The sequence below is a fragment of the Eucyclogobius newberryi genome, unplaced genomic scaffold (assembly GCF_026437365.1).
Source record: "Eucyclogobius newberryi isolate DKJ021-1_F unplaced genomic scaffold, fEucNew1.0.hap1 SCAF_22, whole genome shotgun sequence".
Taxonomy (NCBI): domain Eukaryota; kingdom Metazoa; phylum Chordata; class Actinopteri; order Gobiiformes; family Gobiidae; genus Eucyclogobius; species Eucyclogobius newberryi.
The window spans coordinates 15,938,653-15,964,009 of record NW_027315857.1 but is presented as its reverse complement, the minus strand read 5'-3'; the positions used below and the strand labels follow the sequence as shown (position 1 = coordinate 15,964,009).

At 42.5% G+C, this 25,357-nt stretch overlaps 1 protein-coding gene across 11 annotated transcripts in view; it reads left to right on the top strand.

Annotated features, from left to right (window-relative positions):
• Positions 1-25,357, top strand: part of LOC140371727 (nuclear factor 1 B-type-like) — an 80,617-nt gene that overhangs the window by 29,277 nt on the left and 25,983 nt on the right. For 6 of the 11 annotated variants that reach the window (XM_072458926.1, XM_072458925.1, XM_072458932.1 and 3 more), the window contains 5 exons: positions 13,022-13,078; positions 14,785-14,853; positions 20,415-20,535; positions 21,663-21,784; positions 25,042-25,125. In XM_072458926.1, the coding sequence (XP_072315027.1) occupies positions 13,022-13,078; positions 14,785-14,853; positions 20,415-20,535; positions 21,663-21,784; positions 25,042-25,125 (453 nt within the window). The remainder of the gene's footprint in view (positions 1-13,021; positions 13,079-14,784; positions 14,854-20,414; positions 20,536-21,662; positions 21,785-25,041; positions 25,126-25,357) is intronic. The other 5 variants (XM_072458929.1, XM_072458927.1, XM_072458930.1 and 2 more) reach the window with 2 other exon arrangements.

Sequence of the window (25,357 nt, the reverse complement as noted above, 5' to 3'; positions counted from 1 at the left end):
TTTTATATAACCTCACTTTGGGATGACTCATCTTAATAAAGAGAAAATGTAGTAAACGCTCTTTGCACTGTCCTTCCAAAAGTAGCAAGGAAATACTACACGAAGCAAACAAATCTCGTCTTATCTGATGTGTAATATTTCATGCAGATAACGATACTCAATGGCATTTTTGTAATCCATCAGAAATGTGCCAAATTGCATGTGAAAAATGTAGGGATTTAACACAGTTTTTTTTCATTGCTGTGAAAGTTTACGCTTGTTTTTCTTCAACATCTCACCCCGATATTAAACTTTAGCTAAGGATAACCACATGGAGCATCTTGCACTACACACACATTTAAACATGTGTCAAAACTTGTAACTTTCCATTGTGGTGACCACGCCACGGCCTTGTTCTGAATGACAAAGTTTTGCTCCCACATTGTTTATGGTGGATCACACAACAGAGTCTGAAATTAATTTAGCGCTTCTCGTCTTCCCACTGTAAACTGGCGCTGCGCAGCCAAACCACATGTTGTTATTGCTGCAGTGGCAGAGGGGGCTGCCCCAGCAGGCCTGAGGAGCACAGAACAGATTTGCTCCCTGTGTTTTTGCCAGGAATGTGCAACAGACCTCTCTCTTTCTCTTTCTTTGGCTGTGAATACGCATTAAAGTAGAGCTTTGTAAACCCTAACCCTAATGTTTGTGTTAAGGCGATGGGAAAGCCAGTTAAACTTGGATAACTGCTGATCTCATATAATGTTGGAAAGGTATAGGTGGGTTAGATCTGGATTGGGCCTGCTTAGACCTGTTCAGTTCAGGTCTACAAGTTTGTTTCCTGGTTTAGTTCTTGTTTAAACCTGATTCATGACGGTTTTACGGTTGGATTTTGTTTATCCTGATTCTCTCCTGATCGGGCCATCTTCTAGTCTGGATCTTCTGGCACGAGCCAAGTTTAATCTCTCATGTTCAGATGTGTTAAACCAAGACCAAACCAATTTAAATCCACCCTGTTTTGTCCCGGCTACAGTCGTGGTTCAGTCCTGATATTGTCCTGGTTAGTCCGTATTTAGACATCTCTATCTCTTTCCCTCTCTTCCTCCTTAAGTCCTGTCTTTAAACCCTCTGCTTGCGGAACGGCGATGGGAACGGCAGTTAAACCTAGATTAGCTTCACATTCTGATTTCTTCTAAGAGATATTTCGTCGGCGATTACACACTGCTTTGTTGTGGTGGGCGACGCACCGTTGACTGTATTAAGCACTGTATGTTTATGTTGGATCGGAGCGCGCGGGGCCACGGCGGCGAATAGATGGCACACCTCCGCTGATGTTAGAGCCCCTATCTCCAGACGCCGCAGAGGGCCCTTGAGGAAAAGAGGAGCTACAGCTGGAGCAGTGCCAACTCTCTGACCTTGCGGTGGGCACAGCCGTTGTCACTCCCTCTTGAGTTATGTGAGAATCACTTTTATGATCCTGTTAGTTTTTTTAATACACTACTCTGCATGAGGAATATGAAAACCCTGCATCAATACAGCATCCTTATTTGGCATTTTATACAAGTGACCGACTAGCTTCTTTTGTTAAGGCTTTTGAGAGCTGGACTCGCGCCAGGAGAGGCACAGTCGCCATACACACATCTGTACAATAGTATATCGCTAATTTACAGGGCCGCTGTGGTGAGTAATGCGATCATATTTTGCTCTATGCTTTAGTTCTGGTTGAGTACTGTCATCATTTAGAGATATTGCTGGTTTAGTCACAATATATGCAGTTTGGCTCAGATTCCTTATCACTTTACCAAAATGCACGTATATAAATACAACGTTTAATATCTTTTAAGGTGTAGAGGCTGCAGTCAAAATAACGCAACTCGCAAAAAAAACAGTTAAACCCATTTACCCCGCATTTCAGACTGCCCCGGATGCTTTGATTGGCTCCAGCTTTGAGTGGGTCCCGTCTGCAGCCTCATTAACAGGGGCACGGGTTTTTACTGGCCACGTGGCAAGGCATTGGGCTTTTAACCGCCAACCAGTCCCCCCCAAGCAACTTCCCCGGGAACAAAACACTGTCTCACCTGAGTTACTTTACGGCGCTGTTTAGAGGGCAGTGAAGAGATTTCACGGGCTCGAGGTTCTTAAAGATTGTCCAACACCTTAAAGAACTGTTCTGGGTGGAGTAGCCCAAAAGAATCTTCGTGAGTAGGGCTGCGCAGTATATTGCAAAAATATTGATGTCGCAATATTGGCTAATGTAATGATCAATAGCACAAACGACTAAATATATCTCAATAACACCAAGCTCATCTATCTGACAAACAGTATTTAAAATGAAATCATTGAAAAAGGCTGCTGTTTTTTTTTTTCATGTCCTTTTTTGAGTCTGAAGTCAAAGAATATATAGAAAAATAGAAAAAATAGTATAAAATAATGCAATAGCTGCTAATATTTCATCCTCCTGATACAGTGTTCTAAGGTGATATTACTCACTGTTACCTGCAACGCAAAAGCAACTGGATCAAATAAACACACACCCACATTTACTGTTTCTAGTCATGCTAAAAGGCCTTGTTTACACGTAAAAATACACACAGCAATGACCCAAATTGAGGCTCAACATGATGCAAGTGAGCGCAACAGATCAGGCGAAATGATGACGCCGCAGTAACCTCTCATTTTGCACCTGCCGCTCCGTTCCCTACTGGAGCTGTAATGGTAAAAATAAACTGGCTCCACATCTGTTGGCAATGTCAGTAGTCTGTTTTTATGCTTGTAATGACACATTAAACTCTGTGGTTCATTTCCCTCCCTCCTTCTCCAAACCCTATGTCCCATTCCAGTAGCTCTCGCGCTCTCTCTCTTTCTCTGTGCCAGGGAAATCTTAGAATGACTGTGGACTTTTGTCTGTTTCGGTCCAACATCTGAGTCCTTGGATGCGGTGGCATTCTACGATCGAATAATTCCCTTTTTCCGCAGTGTTTTTTTTTTTAGGTGTGTGTGTGGGTGCTCGCTTGGCTCACGGGCGATGGGTGGCCTCTCGCTCCAGCTGGAGAGGAGCCATTTTGCCCTGTGGAGGCAGCACCCAGTCAGACGCCCGGCGTTTGCTGCGTGGTCTGGTCTTAGGCGCTTGCCAGCAGGATCCCCTCTTGGCTGTGGCCTGACGCTGCCGCCACAAGTGCTGACAATCACTGACACATCACTGGCAGAGCCCAGGCCGCAGCCGGAATTGGTGTGACTTGCAAAAGCATAGTTGACAAAAGGGATAATAGGGGTGCAGTACATTGTCAAAATTCAGTGTTGCAATTATTGTTAGAAGCGTTGCGATTGAACAACTATTCATACTTATTGACACCATGACCAAACAACAGACAAATCCTTCATTTCTTTTGTCTAATATAATACCATGCTTTTAGTATTAATGAAACAGAACACGTGATGTTAATGTGTGTAAACAGACAGATAAAACTGTTTATTTTAGCTTGTAAAATGGTCACAATCACTGTTTTTTTTTTTAAATAGTCCTTTCACTGACCAGAACAATTTTGATTATCCATTAACCGCATGATTTAGAAATATAGAGTAGCAAGAATTGTAATAAAAACACATAGACTGAAGAGATTGATTGTTCAAAATGATTTACAAGAAAAAATTTCAATTAATGTCATACGACTCAAGTACATCTTAATCAATTCCTTTTTTAGTATTGATATGATCAAACATTTGAAAATATGCAACATCTTTCATGTTTTCCTAATTATTATTTATTCATTCTTAAACCGATCCAACTACATATTGTAAAAGCAAAAGTTAAGTAGAGAAGTTGCATTTTGTTAAATGTTAAAGTGATAAAAAGCCACTGTGTAATCAAAAAGTTAATTTATCAAATAATATTATTCATTACGACCCCTTTTCTCAACATCATAAAGTAACTTCTGAAACTTTCTTTTACTGGATCAATAGCACGTTTTAAATATCAGTCATTTCCAAATAGATTTTCCCGAGTTTGAAGGCAAATGCGATTGAGTTTATGCGTTTTGCTCAGGGCCACGGGCTCTTGGGGTATTGGCATGCTCTGTGCGAGATAAACATGTAGGTAACACTGAATTTGTAAGTCTGCTTCCTTATCAGCCCCAACCAGAACCCAAGCACATAATTCAACATTTCGTGAACTCCGCGAACTATGCAAGCTGCAAAGCAAAAGTTTGTTAGATAATTTTCCGAAAAGGTGCGTTTGATTTTCGCAACAATACCGCCGCGGAACACAGAGCGCTTGTGTGACGGGGGTTCAAAGGAAGTCGGAGGCTAAAAGCAGTTAAGCTCGGGAGTATCGCCACCGAGCTATCCCTGAACTATGATCTGTTGGCCAACTCTCATCTCTGGGGAGAGCGGGGAATTTCCCAGAGCCCTGAACGCCCCGGCATCTCTCGTTCCCTCCCCTCCCCGCGCTCCCTCTCTCCGCGGACCAGTCGAGACGTGCAGGTCTGAACCCTCCTCTGTGTTGCCGGCCCTCCCATGCCCATTGCCACTCAAGCAGCGGGGGTCCGCCGCATTTGTCTCATAATTATCCGAGTGGACGGGGGGGTTGTGAAGATGAAAGGGGCGAATCACAGTGCTGCTCTGTCAAAGGTCTGTCTGCCTGGCTGGGGGGTTTCGGATCTATCTCCTCTGTCCCCTCTTGTTGCTGCGTGCGCTCACCCGCCGCCGCCGCCACTTCACGCACACACTCTGACTGTTCCTCAAGAGCGGGCCGCACAAAGTATAATCGCGCTCGTGTGGACGGGGCCCCCGCTCCTCTGTACGAGCCCCCCGCTGATTCATTCACAACTACAAAACTGCAGAAAATACCCCCCACCCTCACATCCTGAAAGACTCGAAACTCTGCGGGCCACTCTAACAAGCTCCGCCCACAAACCTGTCTGGCCCCTCCCTCCGCTCCACCGCCGCCACCTTTCTCCTTCTTCTCCTCTTAACTACTGGCTAGGAGTTAATGGACTGTTTTGGCTAGTCTCCAGACGGTGAGTGTCACCTCATTAGCCTATAGCGGCTCGCTCCCAGACTGCTCCTTGTGTGTGTGTGTGTGTGTATTTGTGTGTGGGAGGAATACAACAACGGAATGTCATTGGCCCCCCTCCCCAAAATCCCCTCCCACCATACACCCTTCGCCTCTCTTTCCCCTTCCCACCACTACAATGAATGAGAAAACACGCATGCATAATTAAATCTATAGTCTCGTCCTCACTGCAGCCGCTCTTGCCTCGGCTACTTAAAAAAAAAACCTGCTTGGAAGTTTGCCACTGTGAGAAAAAAAAAAAAAAAGACCCCAAAAAAAACCCGCAGTGTCTTCAAACCAGAGATGTGGCCAACCTTCCACCCTGGTATGAACCTTCCCTTTCTTCTCCAGGCCCTCCGAATGGCAGGGTGGCAACAGCGGGCGAATGTGAATGCCACCCGGTCCTGCCAGTCAATTACGCCAAAACAAAGCTAATTGTTTGTTTGGTGCATACCCAAAAGATGCCGGCCATTGATGCAGGGGGGAGGCCATTGTTTCAGCGCAGATGCAAACTCGCTTTTTCTCACAGACGAGACTTGACGCTGATTAAACTCGTGAATGATGAGACCGCACTTTCACCAAATCAGCTAATCCACGCTGCTTTTATGACTGTAAACAATGTTAGCGTTTCAGCGCTTTCTCCCATTCAAACGGGCCGGCTTTTTATCCACGTATTTCTTTTTCATTAATTGTCGGGGGGAAATGTGTATAAAAAACTGTCCACTAACCACACTTCCTTATTGGACGACCATGTTTTGCCCAGATCCAGTGAACAGACTTAGCTTCCTAAAGATAATTTCAATCGTTTGCATAGTAAATTATGTGAATACCGTATTTTCTGGACTATAAGTCGCACCGGAGTATAAGTCGCACCAGCCAAAAAATGCATAATAGAGAAGAAAAAAGTCACACTGGAGTATGAAATGCGGTTGCAAGTGTGAAAATAACAAATAATATCACATATAAGTCGCTCCGAAGTGTAAGTATAAATATAAGTCGCACCCCGGCCAAAACCATGAAAAAAGATGCGACTTATTGTCCGGAAAATACGGTAATCAGCCGAAATAGCTCAAACTTGGTTGGCCGCTGATTTTGTTGGTGTGTTTTTCTTCGTTTTGTCTTCTAATGAACATCCTCGATTTAGCCGCACTATACGCAATGCTGCTAGCTATACGCGACGCTGCTAGCTATATGCGATGCTGATAGCTTTACGCGATATTGCTAGCTTTTTGACTTGTTGTCGTGTCATTGCAACAGCTAATATCCAACTAATCAAAGACAACATTTACAGAACAGCCTTTATTCCAGTCCCGCTGAGAAAGTGTGAGAACGGGACAAACTGGAGCAGCGCTGGTGTCCGGGGAGGGGGGAGGGAGCTTTAAGTAGGGGGGCTAGCACGCTCAGCTTTCACGGGACAGATGAGGCGCTGTGTCGCGGTGTGTGTCGCGCGGCTTGTCTGCCGCTCGGGCCCACGTCTCGGCCGCACATGTACAGCACAGATCAGCGCTCGGCGGGGCGCTGGGTCCGTGCCCATGTTTGTCTGTGCGTGTGCGTGTGCGTGTCCCGCCTGCGAGGATCCACGGGGACTGGACTTGCACCCGTTAGTTTGTTGTGGGGCATGCTGGGAAGAGCTCGGTTGGATCGGTTCTAAAGCAAAAGTTTTTGTTTAACTTTTTGGTGACTCTGGATTGATGCCAAGTCCGAAACTATTTGTATTATGAAATCACACGTTTTTCCTTTACTTAGTCGTCCAGCGCTTTATGTTTTTGGAATATACTACAAATAGACCTTCTGTGTACATTTCACGCTCGCCTCGTCACAACTAATTGCCGTTACAATCACGTCTTTATATTTTTTACGCAATGCTAAGTTTATTTTCCTTATGAAATCTCCATTTGACAAGCTTTAACTTTGACTCTTTGGATGGGTACACTTTATATTCTGTCATGATATCAGATTGTAGTATTACTGCTGGAAGGAACATCGTGAAACTTCCGAACGATAAAGTAAAACGAACGCGTCAAAGCACAAACTGAATCGAAATGACTTGTTTTAGATTCTAATGGTTATTTTAAGATTATATTGTGACTTGAATAATCACATTTTGCAATAAACTGAATGAACTGGACATGTCTAGTACTCGACAGCTCGTCACTACACAGGGGCTACAGTCAGGGCAAGGGATTAGTTACTACAAAGTATTACCACGTGTACTACAAGTCGAAAGTAAACACTACTTTCATTATTCTTTTGCACCACACATTGTAGGCGAGCAGGATACTGTTTTTATTGTATTATTTGTTGTGTTTGTGACTTCTGGCTGCAGTGGGACCTGAGCCCAGACCAGAACAATACCTTACAGTGCGCGTGTGTTCCCTCCTCCTCGTCCCGACTACGTCTGCGGTGTCTGTCTTTCACAAAACCAACCAAAACGCCATTGTTCTTTCAGACGTTTCAACTTTGGCCCTCTCACTTTCTCTTGGCCTTTTGCCCCTTCTTTTTTTCCATTTTTTTTCCCTTGTGCGATAGTGTTCGTTGTGCTCGTGCGTGCGTTTTCGTGCGCGCCCGTGTAACTCATCCTCACTGTGTACCTGCATTCCCCCCGTCGCCGGCCCGACATCTGATAGGGAAGGCTATCCGGATTACCAGGTGCTCCTCCAAGCCAATAAGAAATACTCGCCTTGTCCCAATTATGAGATAATCATTACAATGTCACCCGGGAAATGGACAGCATCGGGGGAGTTCCACAGGCGGGATGTGAGGCAGAGTTGGGCAGTAACTGGATACTTTTACTCTTGCCGTTTAATGAACTACATTTTTTCAAGATTAGATCAAACTGATCAAATTGAAAATGGATTATCTCAAGATGACTCTAAGTTGAGGGAAAACTGAAATCTTATATATTACTCGACTCAGTACTCTTTTTACTACTAAACATTTTTTAACAATGAAAAGTGATTTTTTTATTTCATTATTATATTATCATTTTATTTTTTGATAATAGATAGTGATTTATTTATTTAATACACAAAACTATCTTAGTTGTAATCATAAACTATTCAAAACTATTGAGCAAAGGTCAATTTTTGTCATATTTATAAATTTTTTGTAGCAATACTTATGAGCAAATGAGTATCTTGCTTGGATATTAGTTGTAGTATCAATTAGTATCTGCATGCGTACTGATACTTTTACCAAAAGGACTAAAAGGTAGACTATTATGGTACAGTATAATTTAAAGGTAGCGCCGTAGTTGTTGTAGTTGTTGTAGTAGTAAGAATGCAGAAAAACTAATAATTGCAAAGTACGAGTAGAATATTAGAAGCAGTTAGTATCAATAGTAGCAGTTACTTTCTTTGACACAAATTTTACTTTTACCTCTAGGTTTATAGGTATGAAATTCTGACCTAGGTACTTTAATGTTTTGCTTATTCGTCCTGTCGATGGCATAAGATCGCGGTCCACTCAGACTGTCCCGCTCTCATCATTTACCGATGCCAGCCCAAGATGCCCACCCCCCGTCTCCTGCTGACCCTTACCATTCATATCTGTGTCATGCGGTCCAAGCCAACCTTTAGCGGGATATCGCACACAATTCGGCCGGGGGGCTTCCATGCCAAAATGTGGTGTCTTTGCTTGTGGGGAGGGGCGGCAGCAGGGGCAGGCGGCGGGGGGCATCGGCAGTTGGCAAGCTGGCACACAATGGTTGGCACAGAAAGATCCTCCCCTCGTCTGCGGGCACATTTCCTCGCCCATATCTTTTGTTTGGCTTGTTTGGGTTGCGGCTCATCCTGATAAAGGCCACTTTGTTTAGACAACAAAGCGGGAGGGAGGGAGAGATAGAGACACAAAGAGATAGGACAGGAGAGAGAGGCCGGCTAAAAAGGCGGCAAAAAGGAGATCGCAGATGGAGAGGTGCAGCAGCGGAGTCAATGGAGACATATGGGAATCACGGAGGCCTAAAAGATATAGTTTTAACTGTATAAGGTGATATTGTCACAGATACCCAATAACAGATATGCACACATGAGAAGGTACAATGGAGTCAGGATTGTGTGTCAGGCAGAAGGACGAAGATCAACAGATAGAGAACAGAAAAAGAAAGAGATTTGTAGAATAGGTTCTGGAAGGAAGCCTGAGCGCTGTGAGGTCATCTGCAAACCACCAATGATAGAATCCAGGAGCAGGAGAGGACACCATCAGCACACACTGTCATGGCCCCCAAACAAACACTCTTAGTTTTGGTCTCCATGAGGCTCCCGTGGCCGCACAGTGGAGGAGGACACTGGGCAGAAAGTCTGCTTGGCCACATCAAATATTTACTCAGGAGCAGCTGTATTGTCGAAACATTACGCATCAGAGCTGTGCTGTAATCAGGTCGATATTTCTGCCCCTCTCCCTGTTCCTGTTTCTCCTGGAGTCCTCCCTCCCTCCTGCCTCCCCAGGCTGCTGAAATGCGTCTTGGCTCAGGACCCATGCCTCTGGCAGCCAGAGTGCTATACATGTGCACAGAACCCCGCTCGGCATAAAATGGCTGCCAGACAGGCTTCTCCTCCTGAAATGTCGACAGCGGTATGCATCTGCAAGCTGTGCGTGGTGCGCGTGCGCACTCTTATTTTGTGGGGATACTTGTGTGTGTCTTGTATGTGTTTGTGAGATAAGGCCGTGCATCAGCGTAAAGAACCATAGTATCCTAAACTGAGGCTAATTTGAGCCACACTGTTTTGTGCATGTGTATTCCACTATTTAGTGGGACCAGAGCGGGTGTCATGCCAAAAATGAGAAGGTGGGTTGGTGGAGGGAGCGAGTGTTTCAGTGATTATAAAATCCAGGCGGGTAGCACACATGGGCGTGGAGAAACCTCACAAGAACTGAGGAACTTTCTTGCAGAGCCAGATTTCTGTTGCCATTACCCCTAATTGCCCTAATGGTTACAGTGGTATGATAAGTATCCCGCCGGACAAGAAGGTGTAAGAACTCATGGATACATCCAATAGCCACCAGCCACCACTGCTGTTTTTTCCCTTTTGCTGAGTAACAGTAGATAATCTGATTCATACGCGCTTCCTTCATGAAACGGTTTGTTTATTTAAACAAGTGGCAGGGATAGAGGGTGCCAAGAAATGTTGTTTTTGGAAAGGGCCATGGTGTACGTGTGGCGTGTGTGTGTCAGACTCCTCCAGCCCTGCCAAACTCCCAGGGCAAAGCCGACCTCCTCCACCACAACTGTTTATTTACAGGTTACTCCAGTGTTTATTTGAACACTATCGGATTGGCCCGGCTTCTGCACAGAACACCTTTCAGGCACAGGCCGAGGTCTCAAGCCCTGTAGGTCCTATTCTTCAACACACTGTCCCCTTTTTTTCTATTAGAATATACATTTCAATGTAAAACATACAATATCTAAAGACCTGTTGATTTGCAAACTAATTCCTCTAATTTATTAGAATCTTACTGTAAAGTTACACTATGTCTGCCCAACATTAAATCCCCAGTTTTAGCGCATACTGTATTTTCCCGGAGGTGGTGGCACCGGTGCTGCCCTTCCTGGGTCAGAGGTAAAATGTAATGCAATAGGGGAGGTGTACAGCGTTCAGACGCAGCCTGGCAGATGTGCCATATGCCGGATCCACCTTGAGTCGTCCAGGTGGTCTCTCCTGGTGCTACAGCGGGGCCTCATGCTGGAGGATGCTGCCTGGGATCTCTAATTGCCACGACCATCTGCTCTTTTTGTCATGGTTGCCTGTTCAGCCCTTGAAGTCGGGGAAAATACGCAAAACAAAAACACAAACTCTGATCGGACTTAAAGCCACTCACCCCTCACCCGCCTCCTTGTATACTGTAGCCCTCTTCTTTTCGCTACATTCACCTTCCTCTTCCTCACCCCTCCTCGCTCTCTCCTTTCTCTGCGGCTCTGTGTCTTTGCGGCGGGCGTGGAGTTGGCAGTTGTAACTAGACTGATGGATGACTCTGAAAGTGGCATGGGGGGGCGGGGGGAAGACAGAGAGACAAGGCCGCCCGAGCTCCCCGCAATCACTTTATAGACATGTACTGTGCCAAGTCCACACAAAACTCTGCCTGCCCACAAAAGCCGCTTTACAACCCTAATGTGTGTGTGTACAGAGGCTTGCTCCTTACTGCAAGCAAAGCAGTGGGAACTGTTTTGCTGAGGCTATACAAATGAAAAGACACACATAAATAATTTTCAATCTTTTTTTCTGCGGCAGCCTACTAAAACTTGAGCTATGTTTTTATGCTATCCGGAAACAGAGCCGACATATATTATAACGCTTGCATATATCTTCGTTTCAGGGCTAAACTTACAAAAAAAGACGTTTTTTTTCTTCTTTTCTTAACGTATGGTCCTGCTCCCTCCCTACTTTGTCATCGTTGAGCTGCGGCCAAGAACATTCTGTTTTTGCAGCGCTGTTTAATAGTCAAATTTAGGAGCGGGGGAACAAGCAACAGAGACACAGCAAGGGAAAAAGAAAAGGATAAATCTTTCAACAATTTTTTCTTTTCACTTCTCTGACTCCCCCTTTTTTTTTTCTCCTCCTCCATCCAACCGTCGTAACACAAGTCAGGGCCGAAAAGGCAGTTGTTGTGAGTTGGGGGTATCTGAGTTCACTGTCTTTTGCCTCTTGTCTGTGTTTTAAGGCGGAGATGATAATCGGACTGCTGGTTCTCATTGGGGCATGTGTGTGGCTCGGACTGGTTTCAATCAATCCTGAGGTCCACTACACTCAAGCTCCTTGAATTGTTTTGGTTAAAAAGATTTTCCTCCAAAACAACCATGACTTGATTTACAGTCAAGTGTGTGCATAGGATTACGTAGATACGTACGTAAGACTGGCTTGACGTGCTAAAATAACACTTTGTTTTATTGTTTTTAAGTTGGATTATTTACCAATTAAACCATTTCATCTTGAAGTAAATGTGTTCAAGTAAAAGTAAAGTAAAAGTGTTGTGTATGAGGAGGCTTTAATGGACTTTCCTTTATTTTAAGGCTTTTAAAAGAGCAATTCAACGCCTTGAATTAGAAAATCTTTATTTTTAGGCACTATATATCACTGTGAGATTGAACCAGTGCCTTGGTAAAAGTCTATACCCCCTTGAATGCTTCTTTTTTTTTAATATACAGTCCTGTTTGGATACATTTTGATTAACATTTCCTCCAGGGGGTCGTCAGATTTGCCTCCCCAGTGAGGTGCAGCACATGTCAGTGCCGGCCGCCTCATACTAAGCCCTCGTGGACCAAAGTCAGTGGAAAGAATTCCACTCATGTTTCCTTGTCGTTCCCGCCCCTCCTGTCCTCTCTTCAGTGTTTTTTTTTGCTCAGCGCTCATACCTTGCACAGCAGGACCGAACACATTTCTCTTTGCCCCCCCCCCGTCCCGGACACTCCTCCCGCAGCAGAAATGACAAATATACTGTACACATCACGAGGCCAGTAAAAACCTTTTCCTATCCCGTGTCAGACAGCGCTACGCCTTTTGCAAAGTTTACCCTTCCATTCACGATAATGGTGTGTAAACAGATAAGAATAACGTGAAGGCATCAAGCAAGATGTTTAATTAAAGATGAAAAGTGCTGCGATACGCCAAAGTGTGAGCAAACAAACGGAATATTACCGTCAAAACAATCAAGTAACTGTTCAATTGACTTGGGTTCATTGTTTAGTATAGATCTAATAAAATAAATATGGGAAGATCATGGCATTAGCAAATATAAAACAATAAAAATGCAGATAGATGACATTTGATTATCATTATTTGTTAACGGCACAAACTAGAGCCTTTAATCAACAACAAAAATGAGTTCAAAATCGACTCAACTCAAACTATCCCCCAAAATGACTGGAATAAACGCCCCGTCCCGGACCTTCCCAAGCCTTGCTCCGTGCCTGTAGACTGTGTTCTGTTACTTTGGCCTACTTTTCCTCGTGCTGTGCAGTCCAAACCCTGGTCTTATCTCCTGTCCCGCGTGTGTTTGCAGACTCGCAGCAGTCAGGAAGCCCAAGTAACAATGAGCCAGGCAAGAACCCTCTTCCAGGTACGTAGTGTCACTCATCATCTCTGCTGTCAGCACCCCATTGTTCAAAAACAGTGGCAGCCATGTGCATAGCAAGCATACCGGGCAGCGCTGGCGAGTCATGTGTAGCACGAACTCGCTTACCTATAGACGGTGCAGCTGAAGTATGTCAATATGAAAAGAGAAGCAAATGAAAAGCAAAAGTACGTTTGAAATTTGTTTAAATGTCGTGCATGAAAATATTTATTAGAATGGAAATAATATGATAATTAAGTGACGTGCAAGTGGCGACATAACCATTTGCATACCCCTATATGCAAATATAGAACTTTATGTACAAACACAATGCAAAATGTGATATTATAACGTTAGAAAATTACTGATTACAATATGATAAATAATAATTGTATTTAGAAGAAATTTACCATCTCAAAAACAAAATAAAACAAATTCAGATTTTAATAATATAATTTAATACAATATAATGTGATCACAATTAATTTCTGTCTGGGTTGATTCATATTGAACAAGTTACTTATTACAAAATGTTTTACTTTAAAAAAAAATTTAATAATAATAATATTCAAAGAGTATTGGAATCTCAACAAAGCTTATTTTCAACGATATATGAAGTGTCAATATTTAAATATCTCCGAAAGTATTTGCGCTACCTGTGTAAACGTGCCGTCTTTTTGCCTCACCACTCCCTGTAAACCGATGCATTCTGCCCGTAGCCTTCAGCACATCATCGGGGTGTGATCCAGCGAACCGTCCCACTCTCCGACAGCCCCGTTGTTCCCCCGACTGACCCACGCCGTGTCGTCACAATACAGGAATGAAAATAGTTTTGAGAGAGCGCCATAATTACTTTTCTACCTCAAGAGCAGGTTAGGCGGAATCTAGTGCCAAGGAAAACATGCTAGCAAGCCAACGTGTAAGACCTCGGGAGCGGGCACGGTCCCCCCTTAGCTGGAGCCGAGCTAGCGCACTGGAGGCGGGAGACTGACTTTTGTAGGTGCCAATCGAGCCGCTGATCTTTTTTGGCAGGCTTTCTGTGGCATTGGCATGGCATCAAAGAGCAAGAGTCATTTGGGTGTCAGGAACTTGTCTGAGAGTTTTAGCTGACGAACGGCTTTTGATTACACTGCGTACTATACATTCTTACGCTGGTAAAAGTGTTTAAATAAGACGAAGAGGCCTTATAATCTCGTCTACTTCGTACCGTGAAGACTGAAGCTGATTAGAGTTTGATTCTGTGTTTTGACAGTAGTAGACAAAGGCGTATTGTCCTGTTTTTGCGACATTTTCATTGATTGTTTTAGCCGGCTGTCTAAAAATGATTTAAAAAAAAACAATACAAAAATGGAAATTAAATTTTGAGTGAATTGATTTGAATTTTATATATATATTTTTGATTTATTCATTAATTTTATTTAAATCTATTATTATTATTTAAGATCTAAATCTCTTTTTCTCTTGTGACTTAAGTGGACTGCAGAGCAAACATCATAAAAACATTTCATCATTTGCGTTAAATTACAAAAAAAGAGATTAAAACATGTCAACATTTAGAAGCACAGTCACTTTCTACAGGATTCTCCTTCTTTGTCAACGATTCACACTTTAACACTTTACTTTTCTTTTTTTTTTTTATTCACCACTAGTCATTTTTTCTCGCAGCTGATTTTTCTGGCCCATGTGTAACCGTTTTCTCTTATTCTTTGCAGTGTACTTGGAGGATAGCTTCATCAAATCCGGCGTCTTCAGTGTTTCCGAGCTGGTGCGAGTGTCTAGAAGTAAGCCAAACCCTTTTAACTTTTAACATCGATCGTTGCGCCAGCCGTGGGTTCGGGGTCACGTCCTCGAACGACTCCTCCGGGTTGCATCAAACTAAACAACAGAGACTATTTACTCTCAACATACAGTTTCCAAGAAGCTCGCGGGATTAACTGAAACCCTGACGGCCCGATTGTACTGTAGAATATCTGGTTTGACGGGTTCTGGCGTTCGCTGTAACACCTGTGCCGCGCGGCGAGCTCCCTGTTTAGACACGCAGTCGCATCTGAGGCCGTTTTAAAGTCGTTCTGCTCGAACCCGCCTCGAGCGTCTTTTACCTGCGATGACTTCGCCCATGATTGCATTGTATAAGACTTAGATACACAAAGGGCTCATTCAGAGTACTATTGTTGATGTACATGAAGAAGATTTCAAAGATTTTTTCACTTGCGTCACTGCATTAAGAAGCAAACACCAACAACCACTTTTAGAGTTAAATATTTTGCATTTCTAAGATGTTTTATGATGTAGAAAGTACTTTTATTGAACTGTAGTAGTAGTAATGTCGTTGCAAAATGTTAATATCGTCCTTGTTATGTTAGTGAACCAGAGACGCTAAGATACATTTACATTTACACTGGAATTTCCTTATTACGAGACGAATAAAGGAGCTTATTTTTCATGTGATGTTTCAAGTCAACGCACGTCTCATCTGATCTCTTAGCTTTGTACAAAAGACATTAACATCCACCCTCCATCCTCTCCAAACCCCTTTGAAACGGCCTTGTTTTTGTTTAGCGTTTAGCTTTGCCCCCTAAGCAGATGGCGCTGGCGCGAGGGTCTCCCGTGTCCAGGCCCGGCGCGCCAAAGCCGACTGAAGTTTCCGGAGCTCGGGAATTCGAAAAAGGTCGCCGGGTGCTCCGGAGTTGTCAGTCAGTAGCCTGGTCACTCCCCGGACAGACATGTGAGCCGCTCGGCCTCCTTCTCGCTCCTCTTTGACTCTCCGTGCGGGCGAGACGCTCTTTGAAGTCCCATCAAAGGCATGCACACGCTCAGGGTTCAAGGCTGACCAGCGTTTGGACCGGGCCGCTCATTAATGCAGCAGCAGAGAGAGGCGCTCGCATGTTTAAAAGTATTATGTCAACACAGAGTGGAGCAAAGGGGCAGAGGAGCTGTTGACATAATAGCAGCAGAATTTCAAAAGGGCAGCGTATTGGCAAGAAAATAGTGATGCGATATGCTATATTTAAAGTATCAGAATGGGTATTGGGTTATATCACGATGCGCTCGTAGGATGTCTTGGCTGTATACAATGAACCTTTGCATGCAGTAAATATGAGTACTGTTTCTTTGAAATAGATAAAGCACTTAGGGAGATATAATTCGTCAAAGGGCAATTGTTGTTTTGGAGATACGCGGGATTAGAAGTGCGTTTAGTCAAATTATGTTCAAACCGCTATGAAAAATGCACATAAAAAAATAGTAGTTTGGTTAAAATAATATTAGCATGAATTGACATACATTTTCTGCACTTTTGTGGTTAATGTTACACAGATATGACCAAACTGCTACTACTACTACTACCACTACTACTACTACTAATACTAATACTACTACTACTATTATAACTTCATTACTTCAACTATCATTATTAATATTATTATTATTTTTTTTTAATGTTTTCAATTTATAAAAGATTCAAGAGTAAAACACAGACCAGAGAGCGAAATCAAGGAAAAAAATGTGTATAAATATATATATCACAAATAAACTTCACCCAAAGTTCCACTTGGCCCATAGTCGATCACATTTGTTCAATTTAAGTCTGAATGTCATTTGTTTAATGTCCATCACAATGTCAGTCCCAGTCCCACACAAATACTTTTTTAAACACGAGCCTAATTGTGTTTCCACGAGAATCCGACAAGCCTATTTTAGAACACGTTTCCTTTCAAAAACGCACTCGTAGAACGCCGTGGATTTGATCAAGTAATTGCGCTCAATTTGTTTTACGTAAACACAACAAGGACTTGTGCCATCCACTTAAGCAGCCTTTTTGGAGCGTCACTGTGTACGAGTCAAAACCCAGCGCCGTGGCCAAGTGGCATCATAAAAGTTGTGTCTAGCCAAAGTAGAAAAAAAACATCAGCGTGAATGATATTTGGGGGCCGTCCTCAGACATGAATGAAAGAATAACAATGGTTGCTTTGAGCCAGTTTACATTCCTCCACAAGCGACGCGTTGTGGCGGGTCGTTCGGCGGGTAGGGGGCGCTGCCAAGGGCCCGGAGTGGGGTTCGCCAGGGTTTTGCAGACGAGGCTTTCGGCCCGCGGATCGTGCCAGTGGTGAACCTCAGACCACAACAGACGAGGCCACACACTCTACGCTCTCATCGAGTCCAAGCGGAAAGAGAGAGTGAATAAGAGAGCGCGAGAGAGGGCGGGACGGAGAGAAGAGAGCGAACTGGCTTTGAGTTTGAAACAATATCCCCGACCTGGACCGCAATGGGGAAAATAACACCTTCATTTCAGCCGTAAATCAGGAGGGAAGACGGGAGTGCGAAAGCGACGAGTGCGACGCGGTGATTTAAGTTCAGGCTTAAGAAAATAATGATGCAGCAAACCAAAAATACAAAAAATAATTCCTTAGAGGTGTGAGGTGTATTGAAAAAAATATTGGTGGCTGTGTAAAAGGCAGATTAAACACGGATGTAAAGCTATTTCAGAACTTTGTGGTTAGTTTTACTTTCCATTTACTTTCTTGAACCTCAGCCCAGACATTCATAGGCATGTTTATCACATTTCTGATGGATTGCCAAAATATATCATCATTGGGAGACTAAAAAATAAATATATTATTTTTATATTATATTTTTATTTTTATATATTTATATATTTTTATTTTTGTCGATATTGTCCATCAAAAAACAAACCTGTCAACAAGCCTGGTCTATTGTTTCTATAGATTTCTTGCCAGATTCCCCATTTATCTATTTATTTATCTATTTATATAAGCTCACAATGAACAAACTTTTATTTTACAAATTGAATTATACTTAACCTGTTACCATCCACCTATTTTCGCCCTGTGCACAATGGTTGGACATACCCAAATGGCATTGCTTATTAAAAGAGGATCTTATGTTCCACATGCAAGTGTGATGCATCATTAGAAAGCTTAGGCCTTCTAGTTTCTGCAGATGTGCACATGAACACTGTCAGGGCTTCAGAACTTACACTACAGAAGCCCAAACATAAACAAAACATCCTTTTTTAGTCTCGCCTGAATATTGTCAATTTGTAATGGTCCTGAGCATGACATACTTCATTGTGTGCATATGCTGTTCACTGTACATGATGTTTATCTTGTTGACAACAACTGTGTAAAGTTTCAGATCTCTAGGAACAGGCATTTTGGTGCTGTTGACCTTTTTGTATCAAAAAGTATATTCGGAACAGGTGATCCAAATATGTGCCAACTGTGCCAAACTGTTTTATTACAATTTTAGCTCCTCTATGATCATAAAACATACATTTTGATGTTTTGTAGGCCACTAATAGCAATTATAACTGCTAAAAAAAAAGTATGTGAAAATGTGTAAATATGAGTTTACCCATGAATTTCCCATATAGAGGTTAAAAAAAAAAAAAAAAAATTATAATATTTTTATTTTATTTTTGTATTGGTATAATAATACATATATCTAACAAAATGCACGTCCAAAAGGCTAATAAAATCAGAAAACGTTATGCGCAAAATCCTGCCGAGAAATCTGGCTCTTTACAGCCTTCCTGGAGCCTTACGCACGAGAATACAGAAGATTCTGTGTCAATAAGCCCTTTGTCCCGCCCCTCTTTCTAAAGCTATTCTCATTGGCTAGAATAATATGTCAATCAATCTCAGCTACGTCATTCGCACGCGGCGCTATTTAGATGTAAACAGACTAATCCATGTGCGTCGCAAGCTACGCATTTTTTTTTTGCGGAGGCTGTAGCAAACAAACCCGTGGACAGAAAAAATCGTAGATGATCTCATTCTGTAGGTAACAGTCTGAGGAAAAGAAGGATATCCAACATTATTTTATAGGTCAAACAGGTAATTTGTTATGGACGGAGAAATTAGCCGAACAAGCGCATTCTCGTCCGGCGAGAAACGAAGAAAAGTTTGTTTACTTGACAATATCTCGAAATCGGATAACTTCAGGAAAAATACAAGTGGATATTGTTTTTCAATGATTCCTTACGGACAGACTGAGTACAGGGATGTACAGAATTAAAGCCGTTTCGTCCGTCATAAACAGCAAACAGGTAGGACATGCGTTTGTAAAAGTTGAGACTTTCTCACAAACTATTGGCAATTGCTTCTTGGGTCATATTATTCAATGTAAATCAATGACATATTCGTTTTGTTGAGAAAATAAGCTTTAAAATGATGTATGGCTTGCTGGTATTGACCACGGAAATAAAAGTGATGATGTAAGAGAATATTTGAGATATAGAAAATGTTCGCCGGCGGACAGGTGGGTAACAGGTTTAAATGACGTTTTCTAATTTTGACTTTATTTTGTGTATTTTTACGTGTTGCACATATTAGTAATAGTTTTACACCAATCGAGCAGGTGTCAGGAAGTGACATCACACTAGAGACACTAATTCCAGTCAAAGTTTATACATGAATTGCACAAAAAATTAAAATAAATAAATAAAGTACCTCATATAATTTTATTGCTCAAATAAAAATAAAAAAAATTGACATTAGATCAGTTTTTCCCCAGTGTTTGCTGGGTAATTTCCTAGCGTGATGTCATCGATTACAAACAGGAAGTCAAATTATAAACCTAAAAATGCTATTCTGTGATAACATTTTATGATGTTTTAGCAAAATCCTAAATATATTATGTCTTAACTGTATTTTAGTTCAGCGAGTCGTCCGACCTGTAGGGGGCCCTTTAATGTTAAAGTTTTCATGGAGTCGAGGTCTGTGTGTTCCCGGTATTCAAACATCGACGTGACCGGCTGCAAGAGCAATAACTTTCCCCTTAATTCTTTAAACAAAACAGAACAACAACTCAGCACTTTTTTTTTTGACATTACACTGCATTTTTAGCCGTCTGGACAACTTTGTGCACCACCCTGGTCTGTTTTTAATCTCACTAAAGGAGCCTTCAAGGAGATTCATGGATTTTATCTGTCTGGCTTTTCTTGCTTTGCTGCTAACAATATTGATTACAGCGAACTTTAGGGGCCACTCACTTACACAATTGGATTTGTTGTGCACTCGAGATAATAAAAGACAGCAAATGCACTCTCAGGTAAAAAACTTTTTGTCGCCCGCGGCTCCCTATAGCTCTCCGGGCTTCAGCGACTTGTTAATCTGCGGACACGGCTCGCCGGTCGGGGGCAGTTAACCTGTGAATTGGGAGCGCTTGATTTGAAACCCCTAAACTCAAAGCGTCAATAAGAGTCCGTCAAGCTTTGCCTTACAGTTAATTGCTCATCCCCTCGCTCGCTCTCATATCGCTGACGTGTCACTTACATCTCTTACGGTGATTAAACTTGTGTCTTTTTATGTGTCCTCCGCAGTGCCCATCACCCACGGCGCGGCGGTAAACTTCTCCATGGCCGACATGCCGAGCCAACCGTACTACCACGACCTGAACTCCAGCGTGGGGCTGCACCGCTCGCTCTCGTCACCGCCCGGCAGGTCAGCGCAACCTCCGAAAGCGTAAAAAAAAACGAGCGGAAATCGAGCAGAATTAGAATGAGGGCAAAGCCGCGTGACCCGGTCGAGCGTCGTCGTGTTTGTTGCTGTTGTTGCTAATGTGCGGGTTGGTAGTGTCATGTTGGTGTAGGGCGCTGCGATTTTACAGAGAGAGAGAGAGAGATGAAAAATCATATTATTTTGGAGCATAATTGGAAACAATTGCTTATGCGTTTTCAAAGTTGACCTGCAGGGGATGGAAACACTTAAACGATTGTTGGTAATGTTTTGTCTTGATTAGTCTTTCAGAACCACTTTATATTAGGCATTGTTTTGTAATTGATTGGAGCAGTAATTGTAATGTAATTAGGATCGTGCGCAGCCACAGTTTGTAATTTGTGCGATTATATTTCAAAGTTCAAAATTTCAAAGAGTTCTTTCCTCTTTTTTTTTTCATTTTTAAAATAGATTTACAATAAAGACACAAAACAGGACCAGAGAGCTAGACAAATAAAAATAAAATAATATATAAAATAAAATAATAAATAAATAAATAAATACAAATAAAATAATGATAATGATAACGATAATGATGATGATAATAGAAAAATAAATAATGATGAATACATTTTAATGTACAATAAGTCCAATTTCAAATTTGTCCATTTCCAAATTTTATCCGAATATCATTTTTTCCATTTATCCACTGTTTATTCATATTTTGGTCCAGTCCTTGATCATCGGTGAGGTTTGTGTCATCCACTTCCTTGTAATTTCTAACTTTTTTCCTGCAGCCAAAAGTATATTCCATAAGTATCCATTTATCGTGTCCTTGTCAGGAGTTCTGTGGGCCAAATAGACAGTTCTGAAATTGAGAGGGAAGGTAACAACAGAAAAGTCTGCGTTGCATTGTGAACTTCAGTCCAATATTTTTGAGCTACCGGACCGTCCCAGATTCTCCAACAGTCAAACAAGTTTCAGTCTAAATGCTACAGCGATGGTGAATAAATTATACACCATTTGAACTATTTAGAATAAAGAACTTAACTTTGTCTCATTTGAGGAGTGACAGGGACAGTAAAACACAACAAGTAATCAAATGTCTTCTATTGCACTTTGTTGTTCTTCAGCAAAAGGCCCAAAACGGTGAACATGGACGAGAACATGGACACCAGCCCGACCGGTCCAGACTTCTACTCCTCGCCGAGTTCACCTGCCAGCAGCCGGGCCAACTGGCACGACCGGGACGGAGGTGATTTCACCGTTTTATCTTTGACGTTCCGTTCTCCTCGTGTTGGGTTTGTTCCGTGCGAGTACGCTTGAAAGTTCTGTGGTTTGGCAAAGCAAATCTGCAGATGAGTTTCTTAAGTCGCATGCAAATAGAGGCGTTGTACGAGATCAGGAGCGTTGTAATGGAATATATTTGTTTATAATCCCAAATATGATCTTTTTAGAGAGAAAAAATATGTATCTGTTGGTTATTTTATCAAGAATTATTCAGAACAAATTAAACAGATCTATTCTAAACCGTTACTTAGACTTCAGTCAAAACAAATATATTTAATTTGCTATTTTCATACATTAACGGTAAGATCTGTTGTGATGGGCGAACTTTATACTGAATAACAATATCTACTACATTTTTGTTGTCTGTGTAATCCTCAGTCGTCCAGGTAGGGTCCATTTTAAACAAATATATATGTATAAAAAGGTTGAATTCTGTCTTAAGCTTTAATGTAACTACCCATCTTGCACACTTCAAGGATGAGCGTCGAAACGTCTTCACTCTGAAGACTTTCGGACAGAATTCCTTACCTTCTTTTGCGACATAACATTGCTCCTATTGTCTTGAACACTCAAACTCACAAACCTCACCTTCGCCTCCAGCTTAAGTGCTTATTATCCGCTTAAAAGTGCTTAAACGTACGTAGACTGGAACAGTAACCACCGTGGGCTCTTCATGTGTCGCCAAAAGCCTCATATCAGCTCCCTTTTTCGAATGTACTGCGTCCTGCTTAGCGTGTCCTGCTTAGCGTGTGCTCGAGCGCCCCTTCCCCGCCGCGCGTAAAACTGCATCTGGTTCCCGCACTCGTGAACCTGCTCAACCCCGTTAAAAGACATACCATGACAGAGATAGCCGCAGGCCCTCTCCGCTCACATAAACGTTCGAGCACTTTTGAACCTGGGCCTTTTTTTGAATCGGGAGTAGTCTCTCACACCTGTAACGCGCACATAGGAGACGCAGGACGTTCGGTCTGGGGAAGTCTCGTCAAGCACACGGTGTTCCAGGCGCCGCGGCAACAACCGGGGGGGAATTCTGACCGCAAATCTCAGCGCTCTGATTTAGTTTTTCCTCAGTTTTCGTCGGCGTTTTTCTCGTCGCAGGCGTGTTTCGAGGAGTCTGTCTGTAGAGTGATTTAAAGCTAAAAGAAGATAGGTTGTAAATGGTCAAGGGAAAAGAGAAGGTCAGGATAGCTCGCGTGTCTCATTATGTCGCCTCCTGGTGCAGAGCGGAGTAGCAGAGTCGTCGGTCTTTTAATTAATGCTCCAGCGTCCCGTGTTTCTGGATCATTCACACTCTCTATTGACTTCTTCTTCTACACCCCAGCGCCAGCGTGGTTTAAATTGAAATCTTTGAGTCTTTAAACTTGTACTCGGACATAACATAGAGCAACTTCACTTGAAAATATTTTAATTCTTTGTTTTTCATCTGAAAACCCATTCATCTCATCCCATATTTTAATAGATTATATTAATACTGTATATTTCTGTCACCAAGAAAGTTTTACATTAGCCGTTCTTTGCTATTTCAAGTATTCTTTCAAACATTTTTAAGTTAAACTAGTGTGATATTTTCGTCTATGCCAAGTCCAATAAATTACAGAATGATAATTGTGATTGTAATGATCATTTACAGACATTTTATTGTTAATACATGAAACAACATTCCAGGAAGTCTGTCATGCATTTTCACCTTTTTAAATTTGACCTACTTAAGAAATACAACCTGCACTTCAGTCACAAAACCACGGGAAAAAACACCTTTTCATCTGCTAAACCTACATTTTATACACATTGCGTTTTAATTCGACCGTAACGAGCCCCGAGACCGAAGGAGGGAAACAGCCCCGTAGCCTCAGCCTCAGCAGCGGCGGCGGAGGAGATGATGGGCGGTGGTGACGGGCTAACCGCAGACCACAGCGGGCGTGCTCTCCAGCTCCGGCCCGATCCCAGTGCACACGGCCCGGGCGCATTGTTCAGACACTTTGGGGTGAACCACGGTGGGCAGGAAACTCTCCGAAGACGGCCATTACTCTGTCAGAGGAGAATAAATGAAAAAGCGGGGCGATATTAAACCCATATGAGGACGCGTTAAGTGCCAAGTGGTCAATTGCAGCACATGGTTGTCGTTCGGAGTAACCTCGAACCAACGAAGGGAGGGAAAGCCACAGCGGGAAAGAAGCAGCGATGCAACTGTACAATAGTGGCTTTTTTGGCATTGTACGTCTAATATACAACATGATTTCATAGCTTTCGCTGTTAGGGCAAAACATTATGACCATATGCCTGTCGTTAGTAGGCAACAGATTGTAATGTGCGAACCAGTTTTAGCAGTTTACGTGCACTCACTGGCGCAGGTTTTAAGATAAGCTAATCCTTTATTGTCCCACATGGGGAAATTTCATTGGTGCAACGCAGGAAGATACAGAGGTAGATACAGAAGAACAGATCACTTATAGGAAGTCTGAAAAACACTTAGAAGATCTCCTATAAATAAAAACTCCCATAGACAAATAAATACATTTTTACGGTTTTAAAAGGCAGTGACCTGGACACCGTTTTTCGAAATCGACACGGGAATTGATTTCAATCTGAAGTTGCTGGGCTGAGGAGCGAGGATTTTTTTCCGAGCTAAAATGTCTGGACGAATGAAGGATTACACCGAATTTGTCTTGCCGTTTTCGACGAGCCGCTCGCCGACATCGGGACCAAAGTGTTAAAAGTCTGGAAAACGGGGGCCGCTCAGACAAAATATAGATACAAAAAATGTGTGATTTATTCATCCACTTTATATTTATTTATTTTATATGACTGACCCTGGCACCGATATTAGCCTCAATATATTGTGTGTAATTGTTCTCTGTATTGAAAACGTGTTAATTACTTGCCGGTGGTCATAATGATGTACCTCATTGGTGTAATACGGAGAAAAAAAAGAAGGCATTTTTACATTACGCGCACAGTAATACAAGCTGACTTTTGGAGCAGTGCTTAAATAGTTGTAATTAATTGTCCAGTGTAATTTCCCGAGGCGGTCCCAGGCTGAGTCTCTGGAGAACAAGCCCGCCTTTTCATATGGAAACATTTTACAATCATATCAATAGTGCTACATCATGTCGCCCGGTGATGCAAACGTTGAAGTGCTTAAGCCTGTATCCTCTCACAGCCTCAGCGATACGAAACCCCCCCAACCCAAATCCCTGTCACCTTTGTCACCCCCTTCTCCAGAAACAAGAGATTCTTCCGGTGAACGGGCCGTACCAAGACTGTGCACCTCCAGCAACTTCAACTGCGACTATATTCTACATACAAGTAAATACAAACAAATTGAACTGTTACGACTCCATCCCAACAGCTACTGCAACCGCCACGACTAATACTACTACTAATAGACGTACTCAAGTTACTTCCACATATTATTACTTGAGAAAAAGCAATGTAAACATGATTGTATTTACTTTTGTCACTTGTAGACTTACTCACAGGTGGATGAGTAACCAAAAAGTACGAGTATTATTACTGAAACGAATCGTAAAATGACTCG